Source organism: Dysidea avara, chromosome 1, assembly GCF_963678975.1.
Source record: "Dysidea avara chromosome 1, odDysAvar1.4, whole genome shotgun sequence".
Classification (NCBI taxonomy): Eukaryota; Metazoa; Porifera; class Demospongiae; order Dictyoceratida; family Dysideidae; genus Dysidea; species Dysidea avara.
In genome coordinates, this window is record NC_089272.1 from 21252322 (window position 1) to 21266434 (window position 14113).

General features: G+C 38.7%; 1 protein-coding gene across 2 annotated transcripts in view; it reads left to right on the plus strand.

Annotated features, from left to right (window-relative positions):
- The window catches only part of LOC136258875 (golgin subfamily A member 6-like protein 7), a 66084-nt gene that overhangs the window by 37171 nt on the left and 14800 nt on the right, over nucleotides 1–14113 (plus strand). For both annotated transcript variants that reach the window (XR_010703059.1, XM_066052251.1), the window contains exons 4-6: nucleotides 4599–4727; nucleotides 5343–5924; nucleotides 8300–8458. Coding sequence is in view for 1 of the 2 variants with exons in the window: in XM_066052251.1 (XP_065908323.1) it covers nucleotides 4599–4727; nucleotides 5343–5924; nucleotides 8300–8458 (870 nt within the window). In the remaining variant the exon portion in view is untranslated. The remainder of the gene's footprint in view (nucleotides 1–4598; nucleotides 4728–5342; nucleotides 5925–8299; nucleotides 8459–14113) is intronic.

Genomic DNA, 14113 nt, shown 5'->3' on the forward strand with positions numbered 1-14113 from the left:
ATTGTCAACACCTGTGACCTGGCTATTAGACATTTGCTTTGCTGTGCTATCAGCACATGGCTTCTGGACATGCCCTTTCACACCAGCAGCCAACTGTGGGCTGTGGTTGTCTACCTCTGTGACACTGTTACCCCCCCACAGAGCCCTCTGTGCTTGACACTATACTACTATTTGACCACACTGTATCACCAGCACTCACAACTGGTTCATCAAAAGGATACGGCTGATGGTTCCTGGGGCATGACCTTGCCAAGTGACCCCACTGTGAGCAGGAGTAGCATGGCCCAATGGCTCTGGTCGTCCTGGGTCCAAATGGAGCCCTCCGTACTCCGCCATCATCCAACCTGGTCGACTCTTCGGTCCTTTGCTTTTTCTTCGCCAGCCCGCCAGAAGCTGCCCGCTTGCGCTTGCTGTCTCTCTCCTTTCGGGCCCGGAATAGCCGCTTCTCGTCATCGGAGTTGTCAGCAAGCTCATCAGCCTCGTACTCCGCTACCACAGCCCAATCTGACCGGTCAGCAATCCGGATATGTTTCTGCCGGACACGGATCTCGTCTTTACCTCGGTCTAGCTCCACCTTGGCCTGCTCCAGGGCTTGCTTCGAGGTATCGTCGGCAGTAGCGATCTTATCCAACTGCTTCTGGGCATTTTGTAGGTGATCATCCACTTTATCGTTGAAAACGAACTGGTGCTCGCAGCCTTTCTTCTTAAATGTGCAGGACTTTCGGTTGAGCTTCTCTGGTACTTGTTGCGAGCAGTTTGCCTGCATCGCAGCTACTTCCTGCCGCAGCTCGTGCAGATTCGTGGCGAATTGCTGCTCCATCCCTGATTTGGTCGCCGCTATGGCATCCATGATCTGTTTGAATTGGTCTTCCTCCAGCGACATAGCTCAAGATAACAATTCGTCGTGGTCGAGAACAAAACAGTCACACAGTCAGTCACGCAGTAACCCACTTGTACGAACACGTGGCGTAGAATGTATTTACACACTTAAAACACCTTTTTAAACCCTATGTCACGTGAGAGAGGCTCACGTGACTACCAATAGTATTCATGCGGGAGCTTATTTTCTGTCTAATTCATTACATTCAACTGACAGAAAATACACTTCCAATGAATCGAAGCAATAACATTTACTTCTCCATTCGTGCAGAACTGTGCCCTAAAACTAACATTTCACTGCCTTTTCAGTTTGTTGGTGCACTAATATATTGGAATCTGGACATGCCCATACACTAATTATTAAAAAATGGCATCAAAGAGTGTAGAGTTTACCATGACGGAGTCTACTGAATTATTACCACTTGAACATTCAACAAGTATTGTGTGTAAGTTTTTTGGATTTCCAAGTAAGGATGGTAAAATTGTGGAGGCTGACAAAAAGAAACGACGGCGGGTTTATTGCAAGCTCTGTAGATGCAATTATTCGTATGTTGGTAATGCAAGCAACATGTGGCAGCACTTAGAAGAGGGGTATATCACAAGACAAAAGAAGAAAGTAAAGATACCAGTGCTTCTGAGCCGTTGAACCGTAAGGAAAAGCCAGGAAGCAGCATACACCCAACACTCACAGAAATGTTTCAGGCCAAGAATCCGTATCCTCGGAATTCTACACGCTGGAAGACTTTAACTGATGTGGTATGTTTGTTTATAGCTAAGGATATACACCCATACCAAACAGTAAATGATTTGGGTTTTCAACATATGCTGCATGACCCTCCAGACAGAAAGGCTCTAGCTACTAAATTCCTAAGCTGTATGATCATGAGAGGAAGTGTTTTAGTCCTGCACTAACAAATTGAGGGAGCTTTGCTTTGACAACAGATATTTGGACATCTCACCACAACCAAGCTTACACAGATCTAACAGTACATTATGTGGATGACAGCTACAATCTTCAGAGAAATCTCCTAGAAGCTGTAGAGTTTCCAGAATCGCACGCTGGAGTCAACATTTCTGAAGAATTGGTAAATATCTTGGAAGACTGGGAATTGTCACAGGATAATTTGTTGGCTGTGACTACTGACAATGGCAATAACATTGTACTTGCAATGGAACTTCTGCAATGGAGCAGAGTACCATGCTTTAGTCACACACTGCAGCTGGCAGTTGAAGTTGTACTTAAGCTACCTGAAGTGTCTCGTGCACTAGCTAGATGTAGACAACTTGTTGGACACTTTAACCACTCAGCTAAGTCCAACTACTTGTTGAAACAAAAACAAACTGATTTACATCACAAGCAGTTAGCATTTATTCAAGATGTCAGTGCAAGATGGAACTCTGCCTACTATATGGTGGAGAGAATTCTCTCCCAACAGCAACCACTCTGTGCCACTCTCTTGGAATTGCACAAAGGAGATATGATGCCGTCAGATGCTGAATTCTCTACACTGGAGATATTTGTGAAAATTATGAAGCCACTTGTGGAGATTTCAGAGGATATTGGTACAGAAAAGTGGGTTACTATCTCTGTATTTCGACTGGTGATACACAAACTGCTTGAAACTTACCTAAAGCCTATTTCAGGTGACTCAAGATTGGAGAAAACTATGAAAGAAGCTATGCACAGTAACTTTTGCTCCGTTACACAGGGTCAGTGTTAATGCTGTTGAACAAAACAGCTTTTCTTGATCCTCGATTTAAAACTTTACCATTTCTTTCAGATGAAGAACGGCAAAATTTATTGTCATCTGTAGAGGCAGAAACTGTAAAGTTGGCATTGAGCAGTACTGCAAGCAGCACAGGCACTCCCATGCAAGTTGAAGAAGATGAACAAGATGAGTTGCCATTATCAAAGAGGTGTCATGTTTCCAAGGCTGAAAAGAGGTTGATGCATTTTGGTGATGACATAGTGAAGGCGAATAAATCAAGTCAGAGTCCATCTGAGAAGGCTAGAGCAGAAGTGAGGAGATACACTGAGGAAGAGCCATCAGCAGTAAGACCATGCACTAGAGTGGTGGAAGACAAACCCACCTAAGGTATCCTTACCTTTCAAATCTAGCTAAGAAATATTTGGCAATTCCAGCAACGTCAGTTCCTGCGGAACGGAAATTTAGTATCACAGGGCACATTGTGAACCAAAAGAGATCATGTCTACTACCAGAAAATGTTAATAAACTTGTGTTATTGGCTGATAATCTAAAGTTGTAAGTTGTAACTAGCGTAGTGCATTGGTGTATGACTGTACTGTATGTATACAAGTTGTTGTAGTAGAATCTTTGTAGTTAACTGAACTTTACACTTAACAGTTTTTTTTATTATCTTGTGTTACTTAACTCACCAGTACCTGATAATTTTTTATTACCAGTACCTGACAGTTTTGAATTACCAGTACCTGACAGTTTTGAATTACCAGTACCTGACAGTTTTGAATTACCAGTACCTGACAGTTTTGTATTACCAGTACCTGACAGTCTTGTGTTGTATTATTGTTTTGTGTTGTTTTGTTTTGTTAAATTGTACTAACCAGTACCTGACAGTTTGTATTATCTTTTGTTTGTACTTGAGTAATGCCACATTTGTATCTGAACTCCTCATAGGTTATTGGGTAATTTAGCTTTGTTTGTGATACGCATGCATAGTTAAACTGCTGAAATTATTATTAACACTTTACAGTGACCAGCACTGACGGTCTGTCAGCAACATGTGCTACAGCCTTAGGATTACCTAACCTAATTTCAAGGACTTAGGCTTAATGACTTGATTTAGTGAAATGCCACAATCGTGATTTGTACAGTTTGGGAATCGTGATAAGTCAAATTTCTCACAATCGCTCAGGCCTACTGTGTAAACTGTAGGGAAATTATCTGTATCAGTATCTGTATCGCTAAAATTTACTGCTAGGTATCGGTATCGGATCGGTAATAGATATCATATGATTGCATGCAAGTAATATAGTTTGAGCTGGTCAGCTAGTTAGTCCAGCTCAGGCCTGACTAACTGGACCGTCTTCTCCAACCCTATGTACAGCACTATTAGTCTGTGTAATATTACAGTATATGATGCAACATAAATTATCATTTAGTGCAATATAGTGAATTTACACTATATGTACTGTACTTATACAGTTGTATGTACAGTATGTAAATGTGTGTATGCATGCAATGTATGTGTACATAGTCTTGTCCTCACTGACCCTATTCTCGAGTCTGGTGCTTATCGATTAGAGATATAAACACCCCATCCAAAAGGAGCCTATATCAGCCTTTTTGTCTCAGAGAAGGCTGATATATCAGCCTTTTTGTCTGAGAAATTGCCAACTCAGGCGAGTGATAATTGGTGTTTAATAACTACACAAGAGGTGACTGTGTGAAGTGAGAACTTTGATTTAGTAAAGTGTGTATCACAAAGCCATAAATAATGATGTTTGCTGTTCAATCATCACCTTTCATAACATCTTGTTTAGTTGTTAAACATCAATCAGTGTGGTGATTATGTCTCCAAAAATGTATAGGCATTTCACAAGACACAGGCACTTATAATCTCTAAACAAAAAGCACCACTCTGGAGAATAGGGTCTGTGAGGATGAGAATAGCATCTGTGCATATGTGTTGATATGTATGTGAAAGCAATACTTCTGAATGGTTCCTGCTTTACATAGAGGAGCAAAATTTGGATCCAAGGCTCAGCGTGCTACCAGTGCAGAACGGGAATCATGGAAGAATAGTCAGCGAAGAAAACAATCCAATGTATACACCCCAAAAAGAGAAGATGATAACTTCAAGCAAAGGTGATGGTACATGTGTTTGATACTAGGGCTGGGACGAAGCTTCGAATGTTTTGTGGGTTCGAAGGTTAAGTAAACTTCAAATTCTAAAAGTATCCTTCAAAGCTTCATAATACACTCATAGTCTATGAAGGAATTACAAAAAAGTCATTGTCTTTATTGCAGCTGCTTATTGATCTTGTGTAATCGATGTTTGTCTCTTCCTGAGTGCCATGTCCACTTTTAAGCCATTGCAGTTTAGCTTGCTACCACAGTTATAGCCTTAAAACACCTTGTAAGTGATAGATATTGCAGGAAAACATGCATTTCGCCATCAGTTGGTGCATACCTAAGCATGATTGCAGTATAGCGGACACGCCCATTTGCAATCGATCAATCGCATCATTCAGTACCACTGCTATGCACTTTTACAAACTTATTAAATAGGACTAGAAAGATAAAACGTAAGAAGGATGCTAGAAAACTTGTAACAGTAGATCTTTACTGCTTTCTAAGTCCAGTCAGCCATTAGCTGACTGACGAAATCTGTCTGTACTAAAACTTCTAACACAGTAATAGTGTTATAGTCTTTGTCAATCTTGTAATGTTGTGGTAATTTACAGCAAATACACTGTATAGGTCTTTACAGTCTAAGATAAAATACAATGATGAGCAACTAAAACTGGAAAATGAGAAACTAAAGCAGGAACTAATGCTGAATAATGAGCAACTAAAGCAGAAAGACAAGGAACTATTGCAACTAAAGCAGAATAATGAACAACTAAGGCAGAAAGATGAGGAACTAAGGCAAAAAGATAATGAACTATTGCAACTAAAGCAGAAAGATAGACAGAAGGATGAGGAATTAATGCAGACAGATGAGCAACTAAAGCAGAAAGATGAGCAACTAAGGCAGAAGGATGAGGAACTAAGGCAGAAGGATGAGGAATTAATGCAGACAGATGAGCAACTAAAGCAGAAAGATGAGCAACTAAGGCAGAAGGATGAGGAACTAAGGCAGAAGGATGAGGAATTAATGCAAACAGATGAGCAACTAAAGCAGAAAGATGAGCAACTAAGGCAAAATGATGAGGAACTAAAGCAGAAAGATGAGCAATTAAAACAGTTCAATGAGCAACAAAAGCAAAATGATGAGGAGCCACCACAGAAATATGAGCAATTAAACCAAATATGTGAACAACAAACTGCCATTATTGAAAGGTACATACAGTATATCCAAATACAGTTTGTACTATTACTAGCCATTGAGCCAAGCACCCAAATTTCACTGATCAGTACGATTCATGGTGGCCAATTCTATTGTGCATTCCATGCAATGCTGAGTCAGTAGTTTTCCCATTGTATAGCTCTTTTTAGTGATGCCATAGCCCAATAAGGTGGGAACCTGTATTCTGCGGAATACGGAATAACAGAATAGCAGAATAACGGAATAAGCGAAAATCACATTCTAAATATTTTGTTATTGTTTATAGCCTCTATAACGTTTTAATATACATTCCTCACCTCGTAGAGAACACAATCACGATGGCACCGATCCTCGGGGCGATCTTTAAATAGGATATGTACAAAGATATTTACTCTAGAACAATCTAACTAAGCTAAACTACATCAGATACACTTCACTACATAATCGCTAGAAAACTAGAAGTTCTTTGTGCTTTACTTACTCATACCAGCTGTCACACACGAGTAACTGCCCAAATTTATTAGAGTTATATACTAAGTGTTAGAGCCGAGGTTGGAGCTCTGATGTTGGGAGCTGAAAGCAGTATTATCCTCGGAATTTATTTGAAACGCTTTAGGAAATGGTAACAGAGTTATAAGAAAGGTCAGATTATTCCATGCATGCAGGGTAGCTACCTAGGGGGTGGATTGTTTTGTCCTAAGCTATTTGGCCACTTAGCTAGCTAGCTGCTCATGTGTGACAGCTGGTATGAGCAAGTATAGCACAAAGAACTTCTAGTTTTCTAGCGATTATGTAGTGAAGTGTATTTAACAGTAGTTTAGCTTAGTTAAATTGTTCTAGAGTGAATATCTTTGTACATACTGGGTCCATTTAAAGACCGCCCCGAGGATCGGTGCCATCGTGATTGTGTTCTGTACGGGGTGAGGAATGTATATTAAAGCATTATAGAGGCTATAAGCAATAACATAATATTTAGAATGTGATTTTCGCTTATTCCATTATTCGGCTGCTATTCTGTTATTCCGCTATTCCGTATTCCGTGGAATACAGACTCCCCAATAAGGTACATATAAACTTCCCAAAATTTAAATATATCCATGCACACCACGTATGAATTCTGTTTCTTGTGTACCTAATTATCCTCAAAGCTTTTTGCTTATTTGTACACCATGGCAACAACCACAATTATGCTGCTCTTAAAGACCACCTTGTTACAAAAATCATCTCTGTACTTAATTAGCTCCCAAAGATAGTTTTACTCAATAACCTCATTAATAAAACCAGTTGTTACAAAGACCACCTCTGTACAAGACCACCCCTTTATGAAGGCCACATGTAATAATAATAATGAGTCTGTCAAGGTCACAGACACATACTCTTCATAATGTAAAAAATAATTGGATTGACCAAATAATTCTCTGTTGTATTCAGACAAAAGTAATCCAATTGTGGAAAACTCTATAGACACAGTACGTATTTGCAGTTAGACCTTATGTAGGCAAAGAACATCACACACGCAAATACAATGCATCCATCATAATCTTTTCATTGTTGTTCTTTTGGGTCCCATTCACAAAGGCCAATGGGTTTGTAGATGACTGCCGTGCAATTGAATAAGTGTAGAATTGTCCACATAACTTTTACACCATGCCTCCTATAGTCAAAGTAAGTGGATTGATTACAGAGGTATGCTTTACTTAGTATATAATGTAACAAGTAGAACATAGCTGAAAATAAGGTGAAATGTTGTCAAATATTTATATCCATGCAAAAATACTGCTAAGCTGTAAAAAGCTTAGGCCTTCAAGTACTTGAGTTTAAATAAAGTTGTACAATTAAAATTCACAACTTTGTTGCCACTTATCGTGATATAGTTTTACTATTATTGCACAGCCCTAGTGCTATTTCCACTGTGTATGGCCCAAAAGTGAGCCTGCTACATATGTACAGATGTAATAGTGATTGTTGAAGACTGAAGTTACGATTGTGCTCTATTATATCATTGCTCTATTGATACAGCAGTACATAGTAGGAATCATAGAGGTTTGTGGCTTTCTTGCTGCCAGAAAATTCCCAACCACTTTTCACAACAGCTTGGCAGTATTGGTTGAGCATATCCAAGCCCAAAAATGTCTTCAAGTGACCCCAAACCCTTCCAACTAGCTTCTATGGAATGTGTATAATTATATAACTGAATTTTCTGCTGTCTGAATGACTATGACTGACTGCCTGAATTACTAACTGATGCCTTCATCCAGGCATAACTCAATTATGGATAAGGCTACAGGCTTGATTTCTTCACTGATATGTGTAGCATTACTGTAAGGATCATGTATGATATCTAGTGTGTAATTTCACAATTATGTGCACTGTGTGTACTTTGTTCTAGTCAACATTCACAAGTTGAGCAACTCAATCTCCAGGTTGAGCAACGCAATCACCAGATTGAGCAACGCAATCACCAGATTGAGCAACACAATCACCAGATTGATCAACTTAGAGAAAGTTTGGTGCAGAAAGACAAGGAAATAAAAAATTTAAATGAAAAGTAAGTGGATGTGCAAATGTTTGATTATGTAAAATACGCTAAATTACAGTATTTACAAATCTAATTGCCTAGCTGAATTAATAATAACAATAGCATGATTACAAACTACAATTATATACATAGTTGATAAATTGCCTATTTGGTTAGAATGTGATATAATTTAACTGATGGTCGCCTGGTTTTTAGAAGCAGCATTACATCAACTTGTTTCTATAGCTGATCTCTACAGGGCTGCTTGTTTCTACTGAACTCTCTACAGGATGACTTGAAAAATAGTTCACCTCTTTTCAGGTAACAGGGTAACTTGCCTAACTTATCTCAGAATTTCTTTCTAACTGAATACTGTGTAGGGTGATTATTTTCTAGCCAATCTTTCTAATGAGAGATTTGTTCATAGCTGGATTCTCCATGGGGTGACTTGAAAAGTGGTTGGGCTATTACAGAGTGACTTGATCGTGTTGATCTCTCTACAGGGTGCCTTGTTTCCAGCTGATCTCTCTATAGAGTGCTTTTTTTCTAGCTGATTTCTCTACAGCGTGATTTGTTTCTAGCTGATCCGACTTATTTCTAGCTAAACTGCCAGAGAAGAGCCTATGAAACTGTGTTAGTAAACTGTGAAATTTCATGTAGTTTTCAAGGACACTGCCTATAAAAATTCATGGACACTGCCTATGAAAATTTGACAATTCATAGCCACTGCAACCATGAAATTTTCTTGTGCCATGAAATACGTAGTTTGTCAGTGCTATAAAATTACCATGAAATTTCCACTTTTCATGAGTATTTCATGGCATCGATATTACAATGAAATATTAATGAAATGACTTTCATGGCATTTAATGGAAATTATTATACTGTTCATGGATTGTTTCATGGCACTGTTCTCTGATAGTGCTACACAGTGTGGATTTCATTCTATCTGATCTCTCTACAGGGTGACTTGTTTCTGACTGATCCTTCTATAGGGTGATTTGTTTCAAGCTAATCTTTCTACAGGGTGATTGAAATGTAGCTAGTCTCACTACAGGGTGAGTTGTTTCTAGCTGATCTTTCTACAGGTGATTTGAAATGTAGCTTATCTTTTTACAAGGTTATACGTGTTTTTAGCTATTCTGTATACAGAGTGACTTCAAATGTAGTTGAACCCTTTGCAGGATAACTTGATCTAAAAAAAGGGTTTGTTTGTAGCTGAACTCACTACAGGGTTGCTTATTTCTAGCTGAATCACTGTACGAAATGAAGCTAAATTCTCTCTAGGTGGTTTATTTTTAGCTGATCTCTCTACGGGTGACTTGATTCCAGCTAAACTGTCTACAGAGTAACTTATTTCTAGCTGATCTCTCTACAGAATGATTTGTTCCTAGCTGATTTCTACAGTGTGAATTGTTTCTATCTGATTTCTCTACAGGGCGATTTGTTTCTACCAGATCTCTCGATCTCTACAGGGTGATTTGTGTTGAGCTGATCTCCCAACAGGGTGATTTGTTTCTAGCTGAACTCTCTACAGGGTGAATTGTTTCTGGCTGATCTCTGCAGGGTGAATTGTTTCTAGCAGATTTCTCTACAGGGTGACTTGTTACTTACTAAACTCTCTACTGTGTGACTTGTTTCTACCAGACCTTTCTACAGGGTGATTTGTTTCAAGCTGATCTCTCTACAGGATGATTTGAAATGTAGCTTGTCTCTTTACAAGGTTACTTGTTTCGAGTGATCTCTCTACGGGGTGATTTGAAATGTAGCTTATCTCTTTACAAGGTTACTTGATCTCTCCACAAGGTGACTTCAAATGGATTTGAACACTTTGCAGGATAACTTCTTCTAGTTGATCTTCCTTTGTAGCTGAACTCTCCACAAGGTTGCTTATTTCTAGCTGAAACACTCTATGAAATGTAGCTGAATTCTGTATAGGGTGACTTGTTTCTAGTTGAAATCTCTATGGGTGGCTTGTTTCCAGCTGATTTCTCTACAGGGCAATATGTTTCTAGCTGATCTCTACAGAGTGAATTGTTTCTAGCTGATCTCTACTGAGCTCTTTACGGAGTGACTTGAAACATAGTTCAACTCTCTACAGAGTGATTTGCTTGCTGCTGAACTGTCTTTAGGGTAACTTGTTTGTAGTTGAACTCTCTACAGGGTGACTTGTTTGTAACTGAACTCTCTACAGGGTTATTTGTTTTTGATAATAGTTGAAGGGTAAATTGATTGTAGTTGAACTCCCTATTGGGTGACTTGTTGTTAGCTGAACTCTCTACATGGTGACTTAATTGTAGTGACTTATTGTGCAGCTGAATGTTCTATTAGGGTGACTGCACTATTAGAGTATCTCGATCACATATTTTACACTTAGTTCATTTTCATAGTGTAGTACAATGGATTTTAATCTGATTCCTTGTACACCACTGAAAGATCATTCTAAAATGATTTATCTACCTCTCTACCTGATTTCAGCTGATTCCGTTAACTAGTTTGCCTGGTAGGTGTGGCAAGTATTACTTTTTTAGTAACAAAACTCAATCATGTGCATTTGACATATAGTTGGCTTTTTTGTTATAACTCCATGACTGTTAGTGCAATTTCTTTCAAACCACAAACGGTTTGCACTACGATGGTTACTCCATGTACAGGCTGATTTTCAAGTCATTCTTTCAAATGGTTTGCCCTGTGGCCGTGACAAAAATCGCTATTAAATTTTTTGAAAATCACGTATAACTCTCTTGTTCTTTTTCACAAGTCTACACAATTTGGACTGTTAATGTGCAACATTACGTTCATGCAGCCCTCCAAATTTGAAGATAATTTACTAAAGCATACGCAAGTTATAGCAATTTTTTTAAGGTGGTGTGAAAAGAAAAAAGAATATGAAGAAAAATATGAAGAAACTAAGGTGAAATTTGAAGGCGCATATCTCAGTGGTGGCTTGGCGGATTCAGCTTGAATTTGAAATGGGTGGTACCCCACCCCGAGGGAGTTTCCACAGCAAACATGGTAATTTCCATCCAACCATTAGGCCAGGAAAACTTGATTACTTGTTTCTCATCCATAAAAAATTGGATTTCCATGTGAGATGGAGGTGATTTCTCATTATTCAATATTAAAGAAAATACTCCAAATCAAGCTGTCTGTGTTGCTATAAAGGCTAGCTAAGAAGTAGCATCTACGTTTTACCACTGTTTCTGAAGTACAAGTGACATTTGCTGTACTGTAAAATGATAGCCAACCTTCTTAGCATCAAAATACATGTTCACATGATTGATAATTGCAATAATGAAATTAGATGTGGTGGGGTAAAAAGGGATGCGGGCGGAGATGAGGAACAATTAATCAAGTTTGCCTGGCCTTATCAAGCTACAGATGCATGGAAACAGCATTTTGTTGGCTCCTGTAAAATACACACTTGTCGGTTGTGCACCCGCACTGGCTGTACTTGGCCGCACAACACACTATCGTGCATCTTGATTACATCATACCTTCTAGTCATTTTCAGTGCTTCTGCACTGCAGTCACAATAGCCATCAGTTGTTGACTGTAATGATGGAAAAAGATGTCCCTGGACATTTGGCGTCAATTATTAATTTATCCATGATGTCCATGCATCATTCCAAGCTCTACACCATTGGAAGCAGCTAAATCATCCAAATTTTTACTTCACCTCTCATGCTCCGCAGTGACTTAAAATCTTTACTAGATCATCCTACAACACCATCGTGTTGCAAAATATCCAAAACTAAACTGAGAAAAGCACAACCATTTTTATTTTTGATCAAGCTGGGTGGAGCTGCTGGTTTCCTACATCATATGAAATCACAGAAACACTGACCGCTACTACTGCCAATCATTTGTCATCATTCTCAACAAAATTAGGTGACCAGTGTGGCATCAAAATTAAGTGCTGGAAAGGACTTTAGTGTTATAGGAAGAATCCCGTGTAGCGAAGCACAGAAATTTTGATGCTCTTCACCCAGGCGGTGAGAAGTTTCAGATCCTTTCCATACAAATAGTTCAGAGGATTATAACTAGTCTTCGTTGATGTGACATTATGTCAGATCAAAGTCAAAGTTGATCTGACATGATCTGACATTTTATGGCAATGCTTGTACAAAGCAGCAGTATTCATAAGCATGTCAAGCTATATGTGACCGGATCTGCGAAAACCTGACACAATAGCGCAACCTAAATTTCCAGTATAAAGCATTGAAAACAATGGGTGAAATATTTGCATATTATTAAAAAGATTCGTAAATTTTTTGAACGCCTCTTTCTTAGTGAAGGAAGAGAATAAAAATAAAATCTGGGATATCATCTTATTTGCCTAATCAAGAGGAGTTGGAAAATCTTTGTTTCGTTGCAGTAGACCCAAGGATACGCACATTATGAGGGTTTGTTTATGTCAGATCGTATGCAATCGATTTTTCTTCACGAGTTTTGCCAGTGAAGAAAGGGGATAGGACAACCTTACCCAGTAAATGATTCCCCTATCCATGGCAAACACGATGGTGCAACTTTTTCAGCCCAGTACATGAATCCGTTCATAAGTTACAACCATTTTAGTAAGTGCCTGTAATTTATTTTCCCTATACTTGCTGTAAAAATCGATTTTTTTTGTTGTTGCTACTTTGTAGGGCTGTAACTCCGAAAGTTATTGGCACATGTGGCTGAACGTTTGCCAGAAGGTACACTTGGCTAAGTAGATTACAAATATTTAAAAAACAGGAATTCAAATAATGTACTATTGTGTCAGGTTTTCGCAGATCCGGTCACATATAGAGGGATCTGGGGCATGTCCCCTAAAAATTTTTGGATTTTAAAAGCTAAGTGTGAATATTTTGACACCCAAAACTCCTTCAGCAGCCATGTACTGCATCGTTGTTAAGCCACATACATATGTAGTAATAATAACATTATGATGATTTGATATGAAATTATCCAATGCAATATTTTGTGACATGTATATACTTGGTTCACAATCTATAATCATATACTGCAGAACATTTACATACCCTTTAGAAGCCGTTAAGACAGGGTGTGAACATGTGGTATAAAGGTGCAGATACAGAAAGTTGCATTGAAAGGTGCATGTTCAATTCCCCAACTCAGACTTTTTTTCGCTTTTGGACCTTTTAGGTACACTTTTTTAGTTATTCAGCTGCTCTATTAGAGTAGCCGACTGTTCTATTAGAGTATATCAATCTTTTTAGTGGAGAGTGGTCAACCATCCTTGACCGGTTCAGTAGGTAATCGGGTGGTCTTCAAGCTAATTGGTCGGTAAATGTCTGATGGCCAACTGTTATAATCCACTCTGTTTGGACAGATTCAAATTTATGTGAATAAGTGATTTTTTTTGTTTTTTGGCTCATAGGGCAGCTTCAATTTGCATTTTGTTTGTTGATTTCTAAAAGAAAGCACCCTTGTGCCGAGAATCCATTGAATCATAACTGTGTGTACTTTAAATTACAAAAACTCTAGATAAGATCTGGCTACGAAGCAAGTTTCATCATGTAGAGCACATGAATTTTAAAAATAAATTTTGCATCTTGTGAGCTACTAATAGTGATATTGCTGTGAAGAGAACAATCAGGAGCGCTGCAAGATGTAATGTGCCTTGTGACGCTTATGAGCTTCTGGAACAATCATGCCTCTGGTTTCATGGTAGATCTA